Raw genomic sequence first — 27,866 nt, 5'->3', positions numbered from 1 at the left:
TCATTACATCTTGTTCTCTAGTTTCAAGAAGTATGCTTCCTCCTCGCCGGTACCTTAAACAGCAACAATGCCTTAACCATAATCAGTACCTTAACTAATTAGAAAATTAAATTGAAAATAAATCCAATTTAGAAGAATGCTATAAAGACACAAAATACATAAGAACAAATATATTAATTTAAAATACCACCTGTAATCCTAGCACTTTGGGAGGCCGAGGTGGGAGGATCACTTGAAACCAAGAGTTGGAGACCAACCCGGGCAACATAGGGAGACTCCTTCTCTACAAAAAATTTACAAAAGAAAAACAAATACTTGCAGAGCAAAAGAATGTATAAGTCATAAAGAAATGTTCTACCTAAGAAGTAAGCAAAGAATCTGAAAAGATTATCAAAGGAAAAATGAAATATGGCAAATAAATTTGGTTAATGCTGTTGAAGTGTTCACACATACTAGTCCCCAAAGAAATTAAAAATATGGCAATGGGATACTATTGTTTCTAGCTATAATATTTACAATAATTAAAAGATTTGATGATATACTGTATGAACAGATCTTAGAGAGACAGAGAGGAAATATGAATAAAATGGAAGTTAGATATTACATTTTCCCTGAAACTTAATATGGAAAATTTTAAGTAAAAGTAAAAAAAAAGGCAATCCTGAATCTGAAAATACACTGAAATAAAAATGTACTGACCTGGGAGTTGGTGATAGATAAGTTTTGGTTTGTGAAAATTCATCAAGCTCTACACTTAGGTGTACTTTTTCTATATTTAATTTATGTTATACATCAACATAAAGTTAAATATTGGCAAGTAGGTATTCTATGAAGCATTCAAGAAACAATCCCGGCTGGGTGCAATGGCTGACGCCTGTAATCCTAGCACTCTAGGAGGCCAAGGCGGGTGGCTCGTTTGAGCTCAGGAGTTTGAGACCAACCTGAGCAAGAGTGAGACCCCGTCTCTATCAAAAATAGAAAGAAATTAGCTGGACTACTAAAAATACATATAGAAAAACTTAGCTGGGCATGGTGGCACATGCCTGTAGTCCCAGCTACTCAGGAGGCTGAGGCAGGAGGATTGCTTGAGCCCTGGAGTTGGAGGTTGCTGTGAGCTAGGCTGATGCCATGGCACTCTAACCAGGGCAACAGAGTGAGACTCTGTCTCAAAAAAAAAAAAAGAAAGAAAGAAACAATCCCTTTATTTTAGAATGGGATCACGAAAAAAATTCTTACTATAAGATATAATAATTGTATTTTGGAAAATATAGCCTCAGGACCATATAATTGGATTGATCATAATCGTTGATATATGGTATATTCTCATGAGTTTTTCATGTATGATTCTCTTATTTCATTTTTTAAGAATTAATATATATGTAATGATTACCAGTAAATTTACCACCCAACTCTAAAGCCAGAACATTATCAATGAATTACTTCAGATACCGCTTAGTGATATTAATAGCAACTATAATGAATTTTGTATTATTTCCTTGTTTTTAAAATTTATTATTTTTTTCGGAGAGAGGCTCTTGCTATGTTACCTAAGATGGACTGAAGTCATCCTCCCACTTGAACCTCCCAGATAGTTGAGACTATAGGCACAAACCACACCTGGCTTTAGAATTCTTATCTTTACTTTGTTTCACATGCACTGGTTTTACCAGTACTATAACAGAATCAAACATTTGCAACTCAAATTAAGGTTTAAAAAATTGGAAGAATTTAAACAGAATTGATAATGATAAAAATTCCATGTTTCATTGTGATGCTTTTCTAAAATAAAAGTATTTTTTAAATATATTCAAACTGATAGTTTAATAAGTTGTGCTTTGCAGAAGGCTATCAGAGGGGTTAAATAACTTTTCCAAAGTAGTGAAGCTACTTTGTCTTGGCTCAATATTTATAATCAGGATCAATATTTGTAATCAGTATACTATGTTGCCTACCCAGTGTTGCAAATGTGTTTCCATATTTTTAAAGCATATTATTTTTATCTTTATTAAATTCCAAATATTGGTTTAAAAATGTTCTGATGAAAAGGAAAGATCTCAAGTAAACAACCCAACGTTACAACTCAAGGAACTAGAAAAAGGTGAACAAACTAAGTCCAAAGTTAGCAGAAAGAAGGAATGAATAAACATTAGGGCAGAAATAAATCAGAGGGGAAAAAAACTATTAAAAAAATCAATAAAACTAAGAGTTGTTTTTGAAAAAAATAAAACTGACAGTTAGACTAACTTAAAAAAAGGTGAGAACACTCAAATAAATAAAACCAGGAATGAAAGAGATGACATTACAATGGATGCATCAGAAATAAAAATAATCAGAAGAGACTATTGTTAACAATTATACAGTAATAAATTGAACAACCTAGAAGAAATAGATCAATTCCTACAAATATACAACCTACCAAAACTGAATTAAGAGGAAATAGAAAAAGCATTTGACAAAATTCAACATTAATTAATGATAAAACTCTCAATAAAATAGGTATAGAGGGAACTTAGCTCAACACAATAAAGGCCATATATAGAAAGCTCACAGCTAACATCATGATCAATGGAGAAAAACTGAAAGCTTTTCCTCTAAGATCTCATAGGAGGCGAGGATGATCACTTTCATTACTTACATTTAACATAGTACTGTAAGTCCTAGCCAGGGCAATTAAACAAGAAAAATAAATAAGTAAAAGGATCTGAATCAGAAAGGAAGAGGTAAAAAATTATCTCTGTTTGCAGATGACATAATCATATATGTAGATTTTGTATATAGGGTATATATGTATATTCTAAAGACTCAACATAGAACTGTTAAAACTAATAAATGGGCTGGGCGCGGTGGCTCACGCCTGTAATCCTAGCACTCTGGGAGGCCGAGGCGGGTGGATCGCTCGAGGTCAGGAGTTCGAGACCAGCCTGAGCAAGAGCGAGACCCCGTCTCTACTAAAAATAGAAAGAAATTATCTGGTCATTTATAAAAAAAAAAACAAAACACTAATAAATGAATTCAGTGAGATTGCAGGACACAAAATCAATGTATAAAAATTACTCATGGCCAGGCATAGTGGCTCACGCCTATAATTCCAGCACTTTGGGAGGCCAAAGTGAGAGGATTTCTTGAGGTCAGGGGTTCAATACCACCCTACAAAACATAGAAAGACCCTATCTCTACAAAACAATTTAAAAAACTTAGCCAGGTATGGTGATAGCTAGTAGTCTTAGCTACTGTGGAGGCTGAGCCAGGAGGATTGCTTTAGCCCAGGAGTTCAAGGCTGCAGTGAGCCATGATCGTGCCACTGCATTCCAGCAACCTGAGTGACAGAGTGAGACTGTATCTCTAAAAAAATTACTCATGTTTCTATATATAAACAGATAAATTATTTCCAAAAAAGAAATTGAGAAAACGTTCCCACTCATAATAGCAACAAAAAGAATAAAATCTTGGCCGGGCGTGGTGGCTCACGCCTGTAATCCTAGCACTCTAGGAGGCCGAGGTGGGCGGATCGTTTGAGCTCAGGAGTTCGAGACCAGCCTGAGCAAGAGCGAGACCCCATCTCTACTAAAAATAGAAAGAAATTAATAGACAGCTAAATATATATATAGAAAAAATTAGCCGGGCATGGTGGTGCATGCCTGTAGTCCCAGCTACTCGGGAGGCTGAGGCAGGAGGATCGCTTGAGCTCAGGAGTTTGAGGTTGCTGTGAGCTAGGCTGACGCCACAGCACTCACACTAGCCTGGGCAACAGAGTGAGACTCTGTCTCAAAAAAAAAAAAAAAAAAAAGAGGAACAATCTGTAAAATATATTAAAAAAAAAAAAGAATAAAATCTTTAAGAATAAATTTAACCAAAGAGATGAAAGACTTTCACACTGAAAATTATAAACCATTGATGAAGAAAATTAAAGAAGACATAGGTAAATGGGAAGACATCCTGTTTTCATGGATTAGAAGAATTAATATTTTTAAATTGTCTATACTAAGTTCCAAAGTGATCTACAGATTCAATGCACTCCCTATCAAAATCCCAATGGCACACTTTATAGAAATAGAAAAAGCAATCTTACGATTCATATGGAACAACAAAAGACCCCAATTAGCCAAAGCAATCTTGAGCAAGAAGAACAGAGCTGTAGGCATTACACATTAGGATTTCAAAATATATTACAAAGCCATACTGATTTGAATGGCATACTTACGATGGCTAGAAAGAGTCAAAACAAAACAAAAATAGCATGCTACTGGCATTACAACAGACATATAGATCAATGAGACAGAATAGAAAGTCCAGAAATACACCCACACATTTTCAGTCAACTGATCTTTGAAAAGGGTGCCAAGATCACATAATGGGGTAAAAATAGTTTCTTCAATAATGTTGGGAAAACTGGATATCCACATACAGAATAAAATTGTACCTTTATCTCACACTATATACAAAAATCAATTCAAAATGAATTACAGACTTCAACATAAGATCCTAAACTGTAAAACTACTAGGAAAAACATAGGGAAAAGTCTTCTTGACCAAAAAGACAAAAGATAAGTGTGGTGAGAAGGTGGGAACCCTTGTATACCATTAATGGGGATATAAATTGGTACAGCCATTATGAAAAACAGTATGAAGTTTCCTCAAAAAATAAAACTAGAACTACCATGTGATCCAGCAATCTCACTTCTGGGTATATATGCATGGGAAATGAAATCAGTATGTCAAAGAGATGTCTGCACTCTTGTAATTGGCCTTGCAAAATGACCCCCTTCCTATTTTTTGTTCTCTCAGACTTTACCCATCAAGTCTAACAACCAAACTTAACTAGTCTCTCCACAGGACTCACAGTCCATCACTAACAGCTGACTCTTGAATCAGACCACCTGAAGACCCTATGCAAACCCTCCCCAAACCCCGTGCAACCTGACCTGCAATCCACAACCCATTATAAAAGCCCATGCCTTTAGTCAGTCAGGGAGATGGATTCCAGACTATTTCTGTTGTTCTCTTAACAGACATCTTTCACATTAAAATTCCTTTCTTTGTTGGCAATCCTTGTTGTCTCATTAATTGGCTCTTTGTGTGGCCCCCCAAAAGGACCTAGGCTGGGCCCATTTTGGGGTTCAGTAACACTCTCGTGTACATTGCAGTATTATTTACAATAGCCAATATGTGGAAACAATCTAGGTGTCCATTGATGCGTGAATGGGTAAAATGTGATAGATGATATAGATATAGATATAGGTGTACACACACACTAGAATGTTATCTGGCCTTAAAATAGAAGGAAATCCTGCCATTTGGAATATGGGTGAACTTGGAGGACATTATGCTAAGTGAAAAGAACTAGATGCAGAAAGATAAATACTGCATCATCTCATTTATATATGAAATCTAAAATAGCCAGACTTGTAGAAGTGGAGAGTAGAATCGTGATTGCCAGAAGCTGAGGTGAAGGGAAAATGCAGAAATGTTGGCCAAGGGGTACAAATTTTCAGTTTTGCAAGGTGAATAATTCCTGGAGATTTATGTACAGCAATGTGGCATAGTTGACATTACTATGTTGCATACTTGTCATTTGTTAAGAGGGTAGGTCTTAAGTGTACTCACCACATACATGCACAAAGTATGTGATGTGATGTAAGAAATATATTAATTAGCTTGATTTGATTGTGGTAATTATATCATAATATATACATAATCAAAATTCAAGTTGTATGCATTAAATATATATAATTTTGTATTTGTCAATTATACCTCAAAGCTGAAAAATAAATATAATATTTAATTGGAGTAAATATGATATGTAATGAATTCCAATTTATGTCAAATAAAGTATACAAGTTTTAATGTCTAATATCCAAATAGGTGTGCCTAAAATATGTATCAAAATATAAACATCAATATAAACAGCAGAAAATTGTGCTCTAGATTTCCAGGCAAATTTAGTAAAAAAAAAAATAGTGACAAAATGTGACACATAGAAGAGAAGAAGAAACAATTTATCGCTATTTTAAGTAATGAAGTATAAAAGTTTCCTGGTAAATATGTTATTCTTCTGGTTCAAAATTGTTTTAAAAATTATTTGATATCTGGCCAGATTTTATTTGTGAAAAGTCAGATATATCAATAAATAAAATTCGCATTACTTTTCTATGTGTTCTTAATAATATTTTTCAATTTTTTTAATTAAAAAGATTTTTTAGAAAAGGTGGGGGCTCTCACTATGTCGCCCAAGCTGGCTCAAGCAATCCTCCTTCCTCAGCCTTCTAAATAGCTGGGATTCCAGGCATGCATCACTGAACATAGCTAATATTTTTTAAATCACACAACTTTATATATGTAATAAAACTTTTCCTTTTATCCTGAAGAATTGTGGATTACAGTCATAAACAGTGAAAGCAACCTATCAACTTCCCTCAAGACTGATCAATGACTGAGAAGAAATACAAATGTGAGATGATTGTCTTCATTGCACAGGTGCCCTAACTTGCATAATTTACAGGGTCATGCAAGTGCAGGGTAGGACTCTATTTTTATTTACAATTTTTATGTTTTGTTACCATGGACTTTTTGCATTGTTTTTAAAAATATATTGCACTTAAATATTATTTATCAAGATAATGGTATTTTTAGCACCCCTTAAATTTTGTTCCTAAACCTCACTTGCCTCACTCTTCTCCTGATACTAATTAGTTTTAACTTAACAAGGAAAGATCACCACTTCAAAAGATAAATGAGGAACATGAAAAATCAATTTAAAAAGGGCAACAACGCTGGGCACAGTAGCTCACGCCTAGAATCCCAGCACCTGGAGAAGCCAAGGCAGAAGGGTCTCTTGAGCCCAAGAGTTCAAGGGTGCAGCGAGCTATGATTGTGCCACTGCACTCTAGCAAGGGTGACAGAGCAAGACTCTGTCTAGAAAAAAACAAAGACATATATATGATAAACATTTTTTTTTAAGTGTAAACAGCATAGTATTCACAAATGTTCTTCTTGTAATAGTTTAGCTTAGGAGTTGGTGTAAATTATTAAATATCAGTTGAAAAAAAGCAGTCCTATCTAATCTTTTTTAGATTAAGAAGGTGCATGTTACTAAGAAATGATGTGATTAATAAAGCTGAACTTGAGAATTATCCAAATGATGAAATTAATGGGTGGGACTATCAGGCTGATCATATAAAAGCAGCCTCTGTGGCAACGATTTGTTGCTTAAAGGCTCAGACTCCAGGTCGCTGCTTCAGCATGGCCCAAGACAGCTCTGCAAGCAGTAAGTTCCCTTCACACATGACTGAACTTTTGTTGGTTTGGAGGGGAAATTGGGCTTAAAAACCTGGTGGGTTTATCAGAATCGTGGGAGTTTCGTTTTTTTAACTTTTAAACTACTGTACTAGGGTAAGGGAAAACCAGTTTCTCTGGCATGATGTTATGAAAATATGCTGTTTTCTGTGCACTTGAGCACTGGGAATTTTAGAAAGGTACAGGTATTCAAGAACTAAAGACAAATTTTTGCCTCAGGAAGGAAGAGGGGAGGAAGGAGCAGATGGAAAGGAAGAGAGGGAGAGAGATACTGAAGGAAAGGAACTATGGCAGACATCACAAAGTTCAGAGATCAGAACATCTTTGGAATTAAGGCAGTTTACAGATTTCTCTCTCCAGGCTGAACTCTTTTCCTGAACCTTGGACTTGTCTATCTAACTGCCTCATTGTCTCTATCAGGCGTCTCAAATTCAACATTGTCCCAAACCAGACTCCCGACATTCACATCTAAATGATTCCTCCCACTGTTTTCTCCAGCTCAGGAAATACAAGTTGCTTATGTCTGACATCTAGGAAACGTGCTGGAATCAGTTTTTTCCTCCTAACATACATCCAGCCAGGCTGGACACTCCGTTGAATTTAACTTCCAAATATTTCAGTTAGAAGGACATCACAATAATCCAGAGTGGTGAAGATGGACTGAGAAAGGGTCATATTCTGTTGACTTTAACTTCCAAATATTTTAGGAATTCTGTAGACGCTCTGGTCTCCTTCCTGTACCTTGAGTCAGATGGGCAGGGTCCCAACCCATGGCCTCTGCGTTTGCTGTGCTAACTTCCAGCAACATGCATCTCCCAAATGCCAATGTTGCTCACTCCTTAATCTGCTTCATGACTTTGCTCATGTCACTGTCTCATGAGCCCTTCCCTAACCACTGACTTGAAATTATGATCTCTTTCTAGAAATAGTAGGTGATACCAAAAAAAAAAAAAAAAAAAAAAAAGAATGGTGACTTCACCTCTATTCTTCCCACTTCATTCTTTCTTGCCATGGAAACAGTCACCATCCTGATATATCGTACATTATGCTTGTTTGCTTTTTATCTCTTGGCTCTCCAAAACGTCAAAGATATCTTAACTGTTTTGTTTACTGTGCTTAGAATAGGGTCTGGCTTTTAATAGGTGCTTGATATTTTTTGAACAATTGAAAAATTAGATGAAAATATTCTAGTTTATTCTACCAGGACCTATTTAGTCCTTCCTGGCAGTGAAGGGTTAGAAACTAGAATTGAAACAAAGACAAAAAAATAATATTCAGGTTTTTTTTACTCCAGAAAAGTGGAAGTTGGGAAAGAACACAAAATAGATTTAGGAGTGGTCTTCTGAGGTTGTCTAAATAAACCAGATATGATCAATTTATCAAAGCATCAGGGCAGGCCGGGCGTGGTGGCTCACACCTGTTATCCTATAAGTAGCACTCTGGGAGACCAGGCGGGAGGATCACTTGAGGCCAGGAGTTGGAGACCAGCCTGAGCAAGAGTGAGACCTCGTCTCTACTAAAAATAGAAAGAAATTATATGGACAACTAAAAATATATACAGAAAACCGGGCATGGTGGCGCATGCCTGCAGTCCCAGCTACTCAGGAGGCTGAGGCAGGAGGATCACTTGAACCCAGGAGTTTGAGGTTGCTGTGAGCTAGGCTGACGCCACGACACTCTAGCCCGGACAACAGGGTGAGACTCTGTCTCAAAAAACAAAACAAAACAAAAAACAATACATAGAGGCAAAAGTATAGTTTATAAAGAATAGATTTACAAAAATAGGTAAAGCAGCGTGCTCAGAGGACTACACAATATCCCTGTGAATCGTGTGGCCAAGGCTGAAGTTTTACATCAGTATTTATAGGTACGGTGATCAGTTGCCAGGGGTAACAGATTTACATAATAACAGGTAGCTCATTTTAGGTTCAAAATCTCCCAAAAGGCTTCTATAGATCCCTTAATTAACTCTATCTATGTGAACAAACTGTTACAAAATCTTTTTAGGACAAACTTCTAAGTTTTAAGATAAAACTATCACTTTAGCAAAAACAGAGACATGGTGGCTCTGGTTATTGTGTATTGTGACACATTCTTCAGAAGTCAAGCAAGAGCTGTCTCTTATGCTAATTACTTTGGCCATAGGTGTCTGTCTTGGGTGGCATGTCTTTTTTGATCAACTCCCATCCCATGGCTCCATACAAACCTGCTTTGTCGCTCAAAGCAGGCGAGAACCACAGGCTTGAGACTGCAGTGTCACCTTGGAATGCAGCTGCTACTGACCATTGAGATGCCCTCCTGAGGCAAGGCAGCTTTTGATTTGCCAACTAACATGTTCACATATTGCTTCAGGGCAAAGCCTTGAAAAACTCCTGAAATCATTTCTGTCTCTAATAATATAGGGGACATTTCCATAAATCAATATTTCTTAGGCTCAACACTGTACTAGTAGTTACTGTAGTTACCTTCATTCTTTCAGTGCAAGAAAAAAAAAGACCAAGTTTTACACAGGAATGTCCTTGATGAAGCAGTAACAATTATTGATTTTATTAAATCTGGATCTTCAAATTGTACATTTTATATAATTGTTGAGTTGCTAGCATCACTAGCCTCTTTGTTCATGGAACATCATTTTCACTTGAAAGAATGACTGACAAACTATAGCTATTCAGACTTAGATATAAAGTAGGCATTTTTATTTAAAAATGAACAATGCAAGGCTATAGTTTTCCATGAAAACTGGCAAACTAGTGGTAAAATTCAAGCTTTCATAAGAAAATTAGAATTTTGGAAACTTGTATCTGCCACTGTGAGCTTGACAAAGTCCCAATACTCTTAGGACTTTTCTGATGAAACCAGTGGCGTGAATGTGATTTCTTGTTACTATAAAATGAAATGTCAATTTTTGAAGGATTTGCAGAACCAGTAAACCATTATTTTATTTTATTTTATTTTATTTATTTATTTATTTTTGAGACAGAGTCTCACTTTGTTGCCCAGGCTAGACTGAGTGCTGTGGCGTCAGCTTAGCTCACAGCAACCTCAGACTCCTTGGCTTAAGCGATCCTACTGCCTCAGCCTCCCGAGTAGCTGGGACTACAGGCATGCGCCACTATGCCTGGCTAATTTTTTTTTTCTATATAGATTTTTAGTTGTCCATATAATTTCTTTCTATTTTTAGTAAAGACGGGGTCTCGCTCTTGCTCAGGCTGGTCTCGAACTCCTGACCTTGAGCGATCCACCTGCCTCGGCCTCCCAGAGTGCTAGGATTACAGGCGTGAGCCACCGCGCCCGGCCTAGATTTGGTTATTTCAAGATGTCCTATCTCTAAAATTATGTAATGTGGTATTTATTCCTATTGGAAGATTCTATTGAAAGTATGCTATTCCTTTTTCAATTAATTTTGTTCTCCATGTACTGTTTTTTAAATATCTTGGAAACTGACACTGTTTGCCTACTATTGAGCAACGGAGGTCAAAACAAAAAAATATATACCAAGGAATTTTGACCAGAAAAATGGAAAAGGGTTTAATGGGACCTGTATAACAAACTCTTAACTTCTGTAGGTTCATCACTGTAATAATATATTACATGCGTTTTCTTGACTCGTATTGTTTCCAATCCAGATGAACAGAACACTTCAGTCTTCTGTAGTTTCTCCAAACAGAGGACCCTCCCTTTTCCCAGTCATGGCATTCAAATCAGCTGTAGAAGTTGAAAAATCACCCTTGTGTGTTCAAAGACTATGTACTTGTCTGGCAGGGCGCGGTGGCTCACGCCTGTAATCCTAGCACTCTGGGAGGCCGAGGTGGGCGGATCGTTTGAGCTCAGGAGTTCGAGACCAGCCTGAGCAAGAGCGAGACCCCATCTCTACTAAAAATAGAAAGAAATTATATGGACAGCTAAAAATATATATAGAAAAAATTAGCCGGGCATGGTGGTGCATGCCTGTAGTCCCAGCTACTCAGGAGGCTGAGACAGGAGGATCGCTCGAGCTCAGGAGTTTGAGGTTGCTGTGAGCTAGGCTGATGCCACGGCACTCACTCTAGCCTGGGCAACAGAGTGAGACTCTGTCTCAAAAAAAAAAAAAAAAAAAAAAAACAAAGACTATGTACTTGTCTGAAGGCAGTTCTCCAGTGGTTCCAGTGGATTCCAAACAGGAAGACGAAATGAGAGACTAGCTTGAACCTGAAGTTTGAATATATAAACTAACATATTAAATGCTTTATCTCTCCTAATCTTTCCATAGAAACCGTGGCAAAAAATCATAGGCGCCGTCGCACCAAATTCACAGATGATCAATTGAAAATCCTCATCAATGCCTTCAATCAAAAACGTTATCCAGGTTATGCCACCACACAAAGACTTGCTTTACAAATCAACACTGAAGAGTCAAGAATCCAGGTAAGTTACAAGTTCTGTATCTCCAAGATTAAAAGTACAAAGGAAGCAGGGAAAATTATTAATATTATTTGAGCACATATCATGTACCAGTGTGCCAAGGGCTGTGTGTGGATTATCTCAACTGCACTCAGAATAAACTCACAAAGATGTTGTTCTTAGTCTCACTTTGAAAATACGGATACAGAGGATGAGAGAGCTCATGGAGTGGGGACGAAGTGTGCAGGTATACGTTCAAAGGGGAGGAAATGCTTGAGTTGGTTTTTAAATACATAGTAATTGTGGCAACTATTTATCAATTAAAAATAATAATTAGAGCAAATCCTATTGGGCTCAGATTGTGAAGGTGCTAGATGCCAAGTCTTGACCTAAGACTTGGGACTTGGTAGCATGTTTACAGAAGTCAGTAATAATCTTGGGCTTAGGTGTAATAAGAATCACTCAGGTGGGAAGATCACTTGAGTCCAGGAGTTCGAGGCTGCAGTAAACTATGATTGCACCACTGCACTCCAGCCTGGGCAACAGAGCAAGATGCTATCACTTAAAAAAAATTTAAAAAGGCCGGGTACAGTGGCTCATGCCTGTAATCTTAGCACTCTGGGAGGCCGAGGTGGGAGGATTGCTTGAGCCCAGGAGTTCAAGACCAACCTGAGCAAGAGTGAGACCCCATCTCTATAAAAACAGAAAAAAAATTAGCCGGGTGTGGTGGCATATGCCTGTAGTCCCAGCTACTCGGGAGGCTGAGGCAGGAGGATCACTTGAGGCCAGGATTTTGAGGCTGCTGTGAGCTAGGCTGACGTCACGATAATCTAGCCCGGGTGACAGAGCGAGACTCTGTCTCAATATATAAATAAATAAATTCTAAAACAAGAATCATTCACATACTTTGAAAAAAGGAAGTGATAAAAAAAAGAAAAAAGGCAGTGATGAAGCTCAAATGACATTAACATATTTAATTATCTTACCTTCTTTTCCTCACTTAGATATGGTTTCAAAATCGAAGAGCTAGGCACAGATCCCATAAGAAGCCAGAACATGAGGGGGTTTCTGAATCAAGCCAAAGCCATGGACAAGGTCACCCTGGGAAGGAGAATCAAAGTAAATCTCCTGCTTCTGTTCCATTCCATTCCGTTCCCCAGCACAGTATCTGTGATGGAACCAACTACCATATGATTAAGAAAATAAAGTTTCCTCCTTGAGGACTTCCTATTTAGAGTTTGGTGGTAAAGGATTCAACATAGCCCTGGGAGTTCTTGGGCCATCTGAATTTTCCCTGCTGACTTTCCCTGCTGGAATCCAGAAGCCCAGATATGTCATCCTGTGTCTCCTCTAGGACCTTCTGCCTGGAATGGGCTGGGGACAAGGTCCTCTCAGGGAGAGTCAACATGATACAAATTAGATGGAGATGAGGGATCTGTCTGAGTTCCAGGTTTGAATGTGAAAACTGACCCTCAGAATGTTCCTTGAACCCCACAAACTTTGTTTATATCTTTCCTAGGAGGAGAAGGCAGACGATGTCGTACCTGCTACACTGCCACTCAATTACAGACTCTCATCCAGGCATTTATAAAAAACCCTTACCCTGGGATTGAATGCAGAGAACAACTTGCTAAAGAAATTGGGGTTCCAGAGTCAAGAGTCCAAGTGAGTGATAAGGAGTCCAAACTGTTCCAGCTCCTAAGGATCTAGGTCTATAGGAAGGGAGGCTGCACTGGCCCTGGGCTGTTCCTTAACATGGAAGACACATTTCAGGGCCTTTCATGAGCTGTTTTTTTAAGACAAGGTCTTGCTCTATTGCCCAGGCTGCTGTGTAGCGGCATGATCATAGCTCACTGTAACCTCGAACTCCATGTGCCTCACAACACAGACTGATGAAATTATATTCCACTTTAGGATGTTTCAAGAACAAATCCTCAGGCAGGCTGCTGTATTTCTCTGAGATAAATGTTAAATTTCTGAAGTGAACATAATAATTGCAACCTAAGGGATAATTAGAAGGACTGAAGGTATGAACTGGATATAATGACTTCAGTCAAGGCCAGGCATGGTGGCTCACACCTGTAATCCCAGCACTTTGGGAGGCTGAGGCGGAAGGATTGCTTGAGTCCAGGAGTTTGAGACCAGCCTGGGCAACACAGCAAGACCCTGTCTCTAAAAATAAATAAATGCCAAAGGATGAATAGGGATCTTAAAAATACATAAATAAATAAAATAAAAATAAACAATAATGATCTTGGGATTAGGCCTACAAAGAAATAGCTGTCTGTGTCTTTCACCATACGAAATCAAGCAATGGTGACTTCTGCATGACATTATTTGCTTTAATTGTCTCTCTGTTTTACCCACTTAGATTTGGTTTCAAAATCGAAGATCTAGATTACATATCAACGAACAAAAAAGAGAACCTGATGAATCCTTAGAACAAAACCAGGGACAAGATCTCTGAGTGAGTCCAAGGTAAGCAGCCTGTGGTTCTCAACTTGGTTCACGAGAGGAACCTTCAGGGCTTCTTCATGGTAGGGTCGACAGCTCCAAGGAAGTAAGGTGTGTTCCCACCTAGGTGCCTTCAGGCTCCACAGAGTCATTGGTCACCATCCCTGAAGACTCTCTTCAGGGTTTGTGGACCTTCTACAGAATTCCAGCGCCCACTTTTCCAACCGGAGTCCAGCAACTCCATTAAGATTTTGTTCACTGATGTCTCCTTAGTGCCCGTGACATAGTAAATGCTCAATAAGCTTTTGTTGAAGGTGTGATTGAGTGAATGGAGGAAGGAATCCTTCTTCCAGGGGCAGGCTGGGGCATGGCTTCCCCAGGAGGTAGTAGGTTCCGTATTGGATTAAAAACACAAGAAAGGGTTCACTTCCATGTCTGTCAATAGAAACTGACCTCTTAGATTTTTTTTTCTCCTATATTTCCTCCTTAGGTATAGAAGATACTAAAAATGGCACCAACCTCACTAGCAACCCTCTTCATTCTCTGAAGCCGGAACACGGTGGACACAAACAAATTCAGTGTACTTATTTATTTTCTACAAGCTAAGGAAGATCATAGATGGATGGCACAGTGTATTTTGATATCATCAACTTGGGCCCCAGATCTCTCGTGTAGTCTTCTTGGTCATCTACCATCCTCCTGAGACCGCAAACGGAGCCTTCTGGGACAGAGTAAAGGACTTCAGGAGGCAGAGACAGACACAGGAGGCATCACTGTAGAGGTCGGACAGCCCACCGACTCCTGCCGCAGGGATCCAGCTCGAGCATCAGGGCCCTCCGTGGGTCTGTCACCTGCCGCGAGCCTGTCACCTGTAGCGAACCGGTCACCTGCCACGAGCCTGTCACCTGCTGCGGGGTCATGGAGGCGGTGACGGCGCGTGGGCCCGGATCCTCACTCACCAGCCGGGCCGGGAGGGATTGAGGGAGTAAGAGGGATTAGCTCCTGGTCCGGCCGGCTCCCGCCCAAGGGGTCCTCAATTTAGGCCGGAGGGGAGGAGGTGGAAAGCGCAGGATGGCGGTGGAGGGAGGGGCGCGGCCGGCCCAGGAGCGCCCCGCTTGCTCGCCATCTAGTTCTTCTCAGGGTCCGTGGTCCCGGAGGGGAAATGGGTAGCGCCGTGCGTTTGGGTCTCGAGGCGGCTATGGCGGCGAAGGGGCGGTGGCCGAGGAGGAGGGGGAGGAGGAGGAAGAAGAGCAGGAGCGCCTCACACCGCCGGAGCGACGGAGCCGAGCTTTATTTCTTTTTTGAACAGTACTTTTCTTCTTAAATGCTAAAAAATATTTTAACAAATCTTGTGCATATATTTCTGATTGCTTTTCTCTTCTTTCCCACAACTCTCCGCCTAATTTTGCACCACACTCCATGCATCACCAGGCTTTTCTTATCTCTTTGCACCCACAAATCCTCCCAAATTCCATTCATCTATTCACGTGGCCTATTGATACTGGGTTCTTTATAGGCTGTTTAAGCCTTGGCTACCTACCAGGCTGTGTTGTACATTTATGAGGGTGGGTTTATGGTCTTATTCATATTAATAGCATAAGCAACACTTTACAGTGCTTCAATTTACAAAATCACCGTCATACCATTTAATATTCTGTATTTTCTCTGTAACCTTGACATCATTCCCTGCAATTCCTGGAAGGATGGGCAAATACAGTTGATTGCTCGGTAGCAGATTTTACCAGTAACCAGTTACAAACACGTGTGGAAGCCAGACAATGGTACATGTATTGGTTGGTTTTTATTTTAACATGTTTACAAAGGAAAGGCATTCATGAATTCAAGGATGTAGGGTCCCCCAGTTCTCCCCACTTTCTTTCTGTGTCCTGACTGAAAATTGCAGTTTCTTGACCCCTCTCTGACTCACCAGTTGCAGGTTTTTCCCAGGAACCTTGAACCCAAACTGGGGCCTTGAACATTCCCAGGCACTGATAAAGATATCTAGGTTTTTGCTCAAAACACTAAAAGAAACTGGCCCTGACATGAGCCAAATTCCTTAAACCCTCCCTAAAACTCCATGCTCTGACCCTCTTGCTGTGGACATACTTAGGTGGAACATCCTTTCTCCTCTCACTGTCCACCTGAGGATACACTGCAGCACTCTGTAAGTTCCCCTAATAAATGCTGTGGACTGATCACTCTGGTGTTTAGCGCTTCTTTCTTTGGAATCCCAGCCGTACCCATTGTGGGGCAGTTTGGAGCACTGCCTTGTGGAAACTCCCCTGCTGCCACTCTTCGGGAAACTCTAGCCTCAGGTTTGGGAGGATGAAACAAAGGAACACACAAAAAAATGTAATTTATTTATTTTTAATGTAATTTAAATCATTTACATAACATAAGCAATTTATACAGTGGCAAAATACACCAAGACACTCTACACACTGGCACAGTGGTGCCCTTTTAGGAACATCAGAACCTCCCATGGATTGCTGGTCCCACCTCCTGTTTCTGAATCAATTGCTCTGGAGTGGGACCTAAGAATTTGCATGTCTGATCAGTCCCTAGCTGCTGATGTTGTTGGTTCAAGAACAACATGTTGAAAATCATTGCATCAAAACATGGAAAGCCCCATTCTGATCTTGTAGGAGAGAATGATGCATATCAGCCTGAATTCTGGGATCTAGGAGTCTGAAGAAGTTAAAGCAGATATTTCCCCATAATAAGTGTTTCTCATTGAGTTCCATCTGTTCCTTCTTCACTCTGATTAGAGTACCAGATTTTCCTTCCATGGATTGAGCAGGGACTAAGTGAGGCTGTCAAGCAGGTCTGTGCAAAAAGTTATCTTTTTATTCCCCCTGAGGAATCACCCCTGCCTGTGTGCTAAGTAGTTGAGAATTTTCTGCCTTTTTCAAATGCCTCAAAAACCTCATTGTGCATGTAAAAGAAGATGTACCCGGAGTGAAGCCTCGCTTCCTGAATCAGAGTCTCTGGGATTTCTGAAACCCGTAGATCATCATATGTGAACCAGGACTGCTGGTGAAAGTCATAAGCATCGCTGACGTAATGGCCTGCATCTCTAGAGTTCCCGATATGGCTGACGACACTGATGAGCCTGTACACCTGAAGAGGACTTCTCATCTTCACATTTCTTTTTGGTTCCTTGGCTTCAGCTTCTGTGTTCTCCATCTCCAAAATGGCTTTGTTTCCAGGGCTCTTATCAGAATCCAACGCACCAAGGGAATTCATGTTAGCCTTCTGAAGTCGTAATTCTGTAGATCTACCGAGGGCCTCGTCTGCACGTTCCTGGGTGTCTGGCTTCCTAGTAGGACGCCCAGAAGGTGGAGATGATGCCTGCTGAAGGGATTTCTCATTGATTCTCTTCTCAGCACACTGCTGGAGCTCTTCAGCTATTTCTTGAGATCCTTCTGGGATCCTGTTTCCTTTATGCTCATAAAAGCCATTGGTAGACTCAGTGACAGTGTCAAAATCTAACTCTACAGATGTATTGGTTTCATCATATTTCTTAAGTTCTGGATTTTCAGGCACCTCTTGCAGATGGATCTCTGTGAGATCTGTGTCTGGGCTGCCAACAGGCTTGCCTATGTCTTCACAGATCGTGGGGAGAGAGTTGTCTCCCTGATCCACCATTGAGTCAGCCACTGGCAACTCCTTTTCACTGACCATTTTATCTTCAGAGTTTACCAATTTTGACTGTGGCTTAGAGCCATTTTCCAGGTCTCTCTGATGATGTTCTTGATTTACTTCTTCACAGTTTCTCTGGAATCTTTGTAGGTCAGCATTCTTGTCTGGTGCAACATGTAGAACTAGAGAATCACTTGATTCTGAGGTTGACTTCACCAATAGTGTCAATGGACTGATGCTCTCAGGAATTAAATCCTGAGAGGTTTTCAGGGCCTTGCAGTCCCCAACAGGCACGTTAATGCTGCTCAACGGAAGAGGTGATTTGGTGCTTTCATTGCAATGAGAAGATAAGCTTAAATATTTGGGAATATAAATTTGCTGGTCATTCTTCACCAGCAACCAAGCATCATTAAAGCTATAGCGTTTCAGATGAACAATTAGGACCCTGGGGAGCCTACTAAATTTGTGCATTGCAACAGAACTATTGTGCTTACACATCTCACAGTTATACTCAAGTTCTTCTGCTTTAAAGAAAAGATCAAAAGAATTTTGAATAGACAACAGAATTGTTTCTTCTTCTTGGTGCAGGTTAATGGAGAGACAATTGTTCGGTTCTGTCTTGAGAACAGCATGCCCACAGGCTTTGCAAATAATGGAGAGCTGCAATTCAAACTCAAAATTAGCAACCACAGGACAAACAAACACTTTGGTGAGAGCATTACCAGCATACATCTGTGGAGATGAATTTTCATCCCCAGGTTCCCTCTCAGTCTTCAAAACAGAATTTAATTTTTTAACGTCCTCTTTCAGCTGTTCTAAACACTGACCTAAAAACTCATGAGCATCATTCTGCATGTTGCCAGAGAATACCTCTGCAACTGCTGAAACGGCATTTTTAACATTTACAAGTAACTCTTTCTGGGTCTCTCTATCACAAATATTTTTCAAAGCAAACAGCATACTCAGGGACTTAATAACACTATCAGAAGGAATTTTCTCCCATGGGAGACCTTGCATGAGTAAGTCATCAGCAAATGATGGAACCGCAAATAGTGATTGTAAAATTGCATTCATGTAACAAGTGTTTCCCAAATTGGGGAAACCCTCCCATAGTTTCTCAGGGTGACAGCCAAAGGACACCTGGGTGTTATTCCATCTCAGGTCGTCCTGGCTGTGCTCTTTTTCCGATGGAAATGCCCAACCTGTTTTGGCAGAGAAAGTCTGGGTTGAAAGAACAGTCATCTCTACATTGGGATTTCTATTAGAGTTGGGCTTGAATGAAGATCCAAGTTTCAAATTTCTATCTTTTTCTAAAGCTTTTAAACTGGATGGTTCCTTCCTATTGCTTGTTACACACTTGGAAGAATCCATCTTAAATTTCTTGTTTAGTGTAAGGCCATTTTCTTTCAGAAAGTCCTCATTCATCTCTAGACCAGATGATAGCGGTTTTTTTCTCTTTTCACCTTGATTTTCTAAGAATGCTTTGTTGACAAGTGTTGGTGATTTTGGCATTAACAAAGGCATTTTCTGAGGGAAAGGCATTCCACTTCCCTTTTCAGTATGAAAGGATCTATAACTTGGCTCGTAACACATTTTGTAAAATAAAGTTTTGTCAATTCCTTTCTGTGTATTCCTGCTTTCAAAGACACCCCAATCATTATCGCATTTCAGGGATTGTTGAAATTTGTTTTGATGGACCAAGTCCAGGAACATCTGCAGCTGTTCAGCATCATGGAAGGATAATTTGTCAATAAGCAAGGAGATGTTGTTTTGCAAAGTTAAATGCAGGCAGCTTTGATTTTCTTCATAATGTCTAAGGGCCACACTTCTAATATTATTACTCAACTGAAAAACCCTAATTACTTCCCTAGATTTGAAAGTTACCACCAGTTTAATATCCTTTTCTCCTTCCACTGTTTCAATGAGTGCTTCTTTCAACTCAGTCATCCCAGTCTTCTCGCTCCAAATTTGGATGAATCCATGTATCTGCCGAGGAGTCATCCTTTCTCTACAAATAAAACACTTGCGTATGTGATCTAAAGGGAAAAAAAGCAAACACCTACATTTTAACCAAAAATGTATTAACAGTGCTATTTTATGGAAAACCATACATAATAATAATTTGCTTTTGTTAGGTAGATAGTCACGATCTCCAGCTCTTCTAGGGACAAGATTTCCCTGCTTTGGTGCTGTCTCGAGCCATTGCTTTACCTGGGAAGAAGGATAAGGGAGGGTACTCTATTTTGGTGTTGCCCCACCCTTAATCCTATCCCTGGGAAAGGAGGGAATGCTTTATCAATCTGAGGTTACTCCATCATACTGGCCTTGTTGGTGATTTTTCCAAGATAATACTCTGGACTTGACACTTTGGTGTGTCTGGTCATTCTTCAGCCAAGAGCACACCAAGAACCAAGGGCAGACTGCCACCCTAAGTAAAAGACTGTTTGACGAAACTACTTATATTATGAAGCTATGCCAGTTTTCCAGAAGACAGACTCAGAGCACATGCTCTTTCAAGGGAGCTGTTCGGAGAGAAGGATGATGAGGGAGGAGGCATGTAAGTGGCCAACAGATATATGAATGTGTGCTCAACGTCACTGGTCATGAGGAAAATGCAAGTCAAAACCACACCTGATGAAACAGAATTCCCTGCAATATTTGCAATGGGTTGGTATGTGAAGGAAAATCAGAATACTGTAGGAAGGATTGGTGGGGAGGAGAGTAAATGCTGGACATGCAACCAGTATTGTGGATACGGGAGTAGGAGGTGAGCTGATGTGCTAGATTAGCAAAATTGAGAGGAAAGATGAGAGAGGCAGAGAGAGACAGAGAAAGGGAGAGAGAAACATGAAGAGGGAGATGCGCATCTTAAAACAGAACCAGAGAGGTTTCAGAAAGGATAAAAAAAAAAAAAACTCTCTTAATTTTGCTCCCTCCTCTCACTCGTAGGTCCGTTTCTCTCCAGGCAGTCAAGAGAATGCCATTTCTAACATGCCAATTTCTGAAAAAGCAACCAAGTTCCAATGAAAGCAACACAAAAAAAATCACCCGTTGCTTACCCACAGTTTCTACCAAGGAAATGTGAGTCAGAATTCAAGGAAATTTCAGCTCTGAAGATCCATCCGTGGTCACATAAGCGGGCAGAGTCCTGAGTGCCAAGGCTGTTAGAAAAAATTGGCCGGGCGAGGTGGCTCACGCCTGTAATCCTAGCACTCTGGGAGGCCGAGGCTGGCGGATCGCTTGAGGTCAGGAGTTCGAGACCAGCCTGAGCAAGAGAGAGAGACCCCATCTTTACTAAAAATAGAAAGAAATGATCTGGACATCTAAAAATATATAGAAAAAAATTAGCCGGGCATGATGGCACATGCCTGTAGTCCCAGCTACTCGGGAGGCTGAGGCAGAAGGATCACCTGAGCCCAGGAGTTTGAGGTTGCTGTGAGCTAGGCTGAAGCCACGGCACTCACTCTAGCCCGGGCAACAGAGTGAGATTCTGTCTCAAAAAAAGAAAAAGAAAAAATGGCCAGTCTAGCAACTGAACTTCATTTAATCAGTCCCACCCATCTCTAGTATCTTTGACTGCATTATCTTTTAGGAAAAAAAAACAAAAACTAGGAAAACCAACCTTCCTCCAAACACCTGTAAATTGATTCAATCCAGGAGGAAAACTTGATAATGGGATTATCTCCAAAGCCTCCCTAAAAGTGCCCCTCCCGGATTGGATTACTGTTAGATTGGATTACTGTATCCATAGACCTAACATTGATTAGTTTTCTGGGAACTCTATCACCACCAGACCTGCTAATATTTATTGCTTGAGAAACTTTGTGCTTTATGAGTCTCTAACTTAAAAGCTAGTTCTGACTTTGCTCAACCTAGAAATTTAGGCATCTTTACCTTTTTTTTCTTGTTACAAAGAGGCAAAATAGAAAGAGTGCATTAAGATCACACATTATACATTCTGAATGCTAGGATTCAAAGCCTAGCTTCGCCACTTACTGCTTCTATAACACCAAACTTAAAACTCCACCCTCCTGAGTCTTAGTTTCACATAAGTGAAAATGGGATGGAAATAATACTTGCTATTAATACTTCTTAGGTTATGATAAGTCAATGGACTAAAATCTCTTGCAATTGTGCCTGCACAGCAGTGTTAACATTATTATCAACAGTATATTTTTATTGCTAATTCTAAGAATATATTAAACCACAGGGATGGATGCCTCATCTGGAGAAAATTAGGGATCTGTCACGGGAGGAAAGGGGATTAAGTGACTTTTATTACAGGTTTATTGTTTGTTGCACTGCACCACTCGATGATTTACATGCCTCACTACAATTTAATTCTGCAAGTGACCATATGACATTCCGTTTTAGTACTATTTAACAGGTAAGGAAAATGAGGTCCAAATATATTAGATTAAGGGACTTTCTTAAGTCACTCAGCTGAAGCAACAGGGATGTACAATCAGAAATGCCTGCTGTCAATAGAGACTCCCATTTCTTCAATATAGCACAAAAACTGTGCCAAATCCAGCAAACCATGTACAAAGGGAGAAAATCTTCCATGATTATAGTTAATGTGCCTTTAATTTCCTGACAGATCCTAACATAATACCTAATGTGGAAAAGACGGCCCCCGTGTTTCATTCTGTTGGTCATTTTGCTGCTGAAAAATTACTCTAGTGCCTCCTTAGGGAAACTTTACCCTCAGTGGACCTTAAATTTAATGAAAGGGGGAATGAGAAGGATTAGAGGCCATCGGTTGTTCCCCGAGCTAAGATCAAAAGATGGATAGCCTTCATTTGCGTTTTGAATGCATGCTCCTTTCTGAAAATGCCAATATCCAATATTACAGAGACCAGAAAGCTACCCCCAAATCAGAATCCAGAATCAGGATTTCCTAATCCACAATTCATCCCACTAAGGGTGAAAGATGAAACTCCCCTCATCACAGTATCTGACAATGTCTCTAAGGCCTTAAATATAGCAAAATGTTCCCTACAACACACACAAATACACACCCCACCACCCAAACAAGCAAACTTGGAAAAATGGGATTGAAGGAGACTTACAGTTGGAGTTACGGTTAGGATTTGAAGAGCTCCTCTGCATGAGACTGGAGGAGAATACTGAAGGTTGAGTCTGAGAGTGACTATTATATATAGTGCCAAGTGGCTCCACCCATTTCACAGGTAATTTCCTAGATAAACTTTTATTGATTAAATTATCTTTCAGAGTGAGAGTTTAAGATGTTCATCTAGAAAAGGCAAGCTAGTAGAGCTATTTTACTTTATTTCAATTTGTAATACAATTTTTAACTTTTATTTTGAAACCTTTGCAAATATACATAAGAACTGCATGATTAGTAGAAAAAACTCTCACGGTCTCTTCACCCAAATTGACAAATTGCATATTTTGCCAAATCTGTGTACTTTTCCTCTCTCTTTACATGTATCCCGAACCAACTGCGAGTAGATTGCAGACATATGTTCCTTTATTCCTTAGTTCTTCGGTGTATGTTTCCCAAGAACATTGATATTCTCTTATATAACCACAAGAGTTATTGAATTCAGGAAATTTAGCATTAATATAATATTATTATTTTATCCTCTCCATATTAAATTTCACCTACTGTAACAATAATATCCTGTAGAGAAAACTTTTCTGATAGAGGATCCAGTCAAGAATTATATAATATGTTCTGTATTGTTACATATTATATTATATCATATCTGCTATAATATTACATATTATTTTATATCTAATGATATAAGTCATCCCTTGGTATCTGTGAGGGATTTGGTTCTAAGCCCCCCCCCCAATGCCAAAATGCACAGATGTTCAAGTACCTTATATAAATGGTATAATATTTGCATATAACCTATGCATATTATCCTGTATAAATTATCCATAGATTACTTATAGTACCTAATAAAAAGTCATTTCATTTGAGTGGATTCAATGTAGTACTCAGCACATAGCAAATTTAAGTTTTGGTTTTTGGAAATTTGTGGAATTTTTTCTGAATATTTTTGATCCACAGTTGGTTGAATTTACAGATGCAGAGGGATCTAGATACAGAGGGTCAATTATTACTGAGATATTATATTATAGCATATCATATCTGTTGTCATGTCCCATTAACATCCTTTTTTTTTTTTTTTTTTTGAGACAGAGTCTCACTCTGTTGCCCGGGCTAGAGTGAGTGCTGTGGCATCAGCCTAGCTCACAGCAACCTCAAACTCCTCGGCTTAAACAATCCTATTGCCTCAGCCTCCTGAGTAGCTGGGACTACAGGCATGCACCACCATACCCGGCTAATTTTTTATGTATATATATTTAGTTGGCCAGATAATTTCTGTTTTTAGTAGAGACAGGGTCTTGCTCTTGCTCAGGCTGGTCTCTAACTCCTGACCTAGAGCGATCCGCCCGCCTCAGCCTCCCAGAGTGCTAGGATTACAGGCGTGAGCCACCACGCCCGGGCCCATTAATATCCTTTAACTCAAACCATTTCCTTTGCCTTTCATGACATTGGTATTTTTGAAGGATATAGCTTAGTTATTTCATAAACTATCTCCTAATTTGGGTTTGTCTGATGTTCCCTCAGGATTAGATTCAGATTAGACATTTGGCTGGAATATCTCAGAAATGATTCTGTGTGCCTCTGCGGATATCATATTTCAAACACACATGATGTTATATTGTCCCTTATTAGGGATCACTTAGTTAAAATAGTGTCTGTTATTTCTACTGTGCAGTTATCATTTTTCCTTTGGTAATTATTGTATAATTTGTAGGGAATTACTTAAGACTTTGTAAATGTGCCATTCCTCATCAAACCATCCACCCAGGAGAAGGATTTTTAAATAATATCACTTAACAAAACACTCAATGAATGTCTTACTATATACATATCGTTTCTGTAGGTTAGACCGCCATATGTGTATCTCCTGAGTTAAATGGATAGATAAATAAAATCTATAGTTGCCTTCAAATTGGTGTTTGAAACTGTGCATCAATTTACACCATCTTGCCAATATGTGAGTGTATATTTCCATGTCCCCTGAGTGTTAGAGTTGTCTTCATTTTTGTCAATAGGTTAGCAGAAATATATCTCATTTGTAGTACAAATGAGTTTAAGCATTTCTCCCCATGTTTTTTGATCATATGTGTTGTATTGTTGGTTGCTCATTCATGCTTTTCCTAGGATTTCCAAGGATTACTTTGTTCTTCATTAATTTTTTAAATTTAATTTTTATTTTTTAGAGACAAGGTATCACTGTATTGCACAGGGTAGGTTCGAACTCCTGGGTTCAAACCATCCTCCAGCCTCAGCCTTCTGAGTAGCTGGGGCTACAGTAACACCACTGGGCCTAGCCCCTTTATTACTTTATAAAAATTCTCTATAAATGAAGGACATTAGGTTATTTTTTATTTGCATAACAAGCAGTTTTAACCATTTGAAATTTATATTTTAATCTTACATTATAATTCCTAGGTAATTGATTTTCTATTGATATTGTGATATATTGGTACAAGATAATTTAAAATTTGCTTATAAGTGTACAGAAAGGTATTGATGTTGTAAAGATATGTTTTTGAGTGAAAAATCTTATATAATATGTTGTGTGTAGGAAGATACCATTACCATAAATTTCACGTATTAGAATATGTATATATACTAGAAAGTAAAATGCAAGAATAGGTATTCATTAAATGATAGGAGTAATAATAATCCCCAAATAGTGTGATGTGCTGATATTGTTAATATCTGCCTTTTGGCTTTAATGTAGTTTCCACTTGCACTCTAATTAATGTTTACTACCTGTGCCAAGTTTAGTTTTTTGAGTTTTTATATTAAAAATAATCATATTTGTTATCATGGGGAAAATTGACTTTGCACATTCCTTCTTCTCTCCTCCTCCTTTTTCTTTCTTTCTTTCTTTTTTTTTTTTTAAGAGAGGGAGTCTTGCTCTGTCACCCAGGCTGGAATGCAGGGGCGATGGTAGTTTACCATAACCTTGAACTCCTAACCTAAGCTCAAACAATCCTCCTGTCTCAACCACCTGCGTAGCTGGTATTACAGGCATCAGCCACCGCTTTCCAGCTCGCATTCCCTCTTATCACAGCATTTCTCTCTAGTACACACAGACACACAACACATACACATCCTATATTTTACTTATATGTGTGTATATGTACACACACATATATCCCGTACTTTTTCAACATGTGTAACTTGTTTAATAAATATGCAGTTTCAAAAAGACCACTTTACAGTTCTTGTAGTTACTCTGCTTTACCACAGTGTAGTGTTTTTATTTTTTTATTACAGTGCGTTTTCGATTTTGACGTTTTTATAATTCGATTCCTCATGATCGAGATACAGATCTCCACGCACAGAAGAATCAACCAACCCCACACAGCAGCTAGTCCACCGCTTCCCGGGTCGGGGAACGCAGAAGTTACTGGCTTGGCCGGGTTGGGGCAGGAAGGCTGGAGTCTGGGTTCCGAGAAAACCTTCCCAGGGATAGGCGCAACCTGCTCGCTCCTCAATCTTAAGCGAGGTGGGGTGAGGGGCAGGCGGGCTAGTGCCAAGAATTGTTTTGGTTTTTTTTTTTTCCTTTTTGCTCTTTTAAGCAGTCACAGCCAGGAATTGTTAATAACCAATCATCCTGGCTAGAGAGAGGAAAAAAGAAAAGAAGGCTGGGGGGCTGGGAAGGGACTTGAAAGCGTCCGGCCGTCAAGCATATGTGCTTCAGCCACTCCCAAACCTTACAGGAAAATTAAAACAGTGACAACAAGCCTTGGAAATGGAGACGATTTCCCAGCAGGGCTTGAGGGGAGGCGCGCCGTGGGGACTTGTGAGGAATGTAGTCTCGACGGTCGCTCCGCGCAGGCGTAGTGCCGCGTGGCGCCGGGGTCTCCTGCTCTGGCTCCCGCGTAGGTGGGCCCCACCCCACCCAGCTGCGGCGCTGCCCGGGGGCGCGAGGTGGCTGGGCTGGTTTGGCTGGGGTCGTGCGCTGGGGGCTGTCCTGCCGGCCTCCATCTCTCCCGCTGAGGGTGCAGTGGCCCGAGCGAGGCTGGCAACGTCGGGTCTCCCAGGCCTGTGCTCGGGCGGCTCTGCCGAGGGGAGCCCATTTGTGCGTATAAGGTGGCTGCGGCCGGGCGACTGGGTCACTGGCCACTTGTGCAGCCTCAGCCAGATCGTCGTGTGGCTTCATTTCTGCGTTCATTTCTCCTACACACGCAGACTCTGGAGCCAGGCTGCCTGCGTTCAAGTCCTGGCTTAGGCACTTCCCAGCTGGGTGACCTTGGCAAGTTACTTAAGCTCTCTGTGCCTCCATTTTCTTTCCAATAAAGCAGGGATGATAGTACCAGCTGCAAAAGGTGATTGTGAGACAAATAAGTTACTGTTTGACAAACACTTAGAACCGTGTCCTGGGATCCCCGAAACATCAAGGATGTTTGTACGCTGAAGGAAGACACCCAACTTATTTTTGGACCTATAGGTCTTGCATCATCTGCAAAATATTATTGGCAGTAAAGCTATACAAATGTGCCATAATTTTCTTGACCAATTTCTGGTGTATGTTGATGTTGCTTGAATTAAAACAACTCTATGAAAAGAGACCTTGTGGAAATCTTTGCACGTGGTCATGTTTATTTACTGTGGCTGAACTTGTGGAAATTACCTGCGTCACCTGTGGACAGGTTGTCCCTGCTGCAGCACGGCTGGCCCCTGCCGTTTGGAAGACTTCATTGTGGCCCCACGTCAGCTAATGTGGAAATTTGGGGCTGGATACTCAGTAGGGCACTGAGCAGATCTGGTTTCTTGCATTTGTCTTTCCCAAGTTCTGCTCCTCCGCACTCAGCCCTCAGCCTTTCTTAAGGAGGTGCAAGAAATGACCAAAACTCAGGTTAAGTTTGCTTTACTTTTTAATTTACCCCTAAATTATTTTTCAGCTATTTAATACATTTAACAAACATTGTATACTGAACACTCACTTTTCTAGGTCAGTGGTTCTCTAATAGTGGCAGTTTTGCACCCCCCCCTCCCGCCCTGGGGATATTTGGCAATGTCCAGAGGCAGTTTT

General features: G+C 40.0%; 2 protein-coding genes across 2 annotated transcripts; one reads left to right on the top strand and one right to left on the bottom strand.

Annotated features, from left to right (window-relative positions):
• Positions 1-7,083: 7,083 nt before the first annotated feature.
• On the top strand, positions 7,084-15,058 carry DUXA (double homeobox A). Its single transcript, XM_069456962.1, is given in 8 exon segments — positions 7,084-7,264; positions 11,543-11,697; positions 12,678-12,792; positions 13,193-13,338; positions 14,045-14,124; positions 14,126-14,151; positions 14,618-14,707; positions 14,832-15,058. Coding segments are annotated over 8 exon segments (1,020 nt in total).
• Positions 15,059-17,007: 1,949 nt separating this feature from the next.
• On the bottom strand, positions 17,008-19,770 carry USP29 (ubiquitin specific peptidase 29). The gene has a single exon (XM_069457061.1). It carries the CDS (start codon positions 19,768-19,770, stop codon positions 17,008-17,010), a length of 2,763 nt encoding a protein of 920 aa, XP_069313162.1.
• Positions 19,771-27,866: the final 8,096 nt, after the last annotated feature.

The sequence above is a fragment of the Eulemur rufifrons genome, chromosome 24 (assembly GCF_041146395.1).
Source record: "Eulemur rufifrons isolate Redbay chromosome 24, OSU_ERuf_1, whole genome shotgun sequence".
In the NCBI taxonomy this organism is placed as follows: Eukaryota; Metazoa; Chordata; class Mammalia; order Primates; family Lemuridae; genus Eulemur; species Eulemur rufifrons.
This window is presented reverse-complemented; position numbering and strand designations above follow the sequence as displayed.

Excerpts from the sequence above, each read along its gene's own strand:
- USP29 (XM_069457061.1), bottom strand. The coding sequence starts at position 19,770 with ATGACTCCTCGGCAGATACATGGATTCATCCAAATTTGGAGCGAGAAG.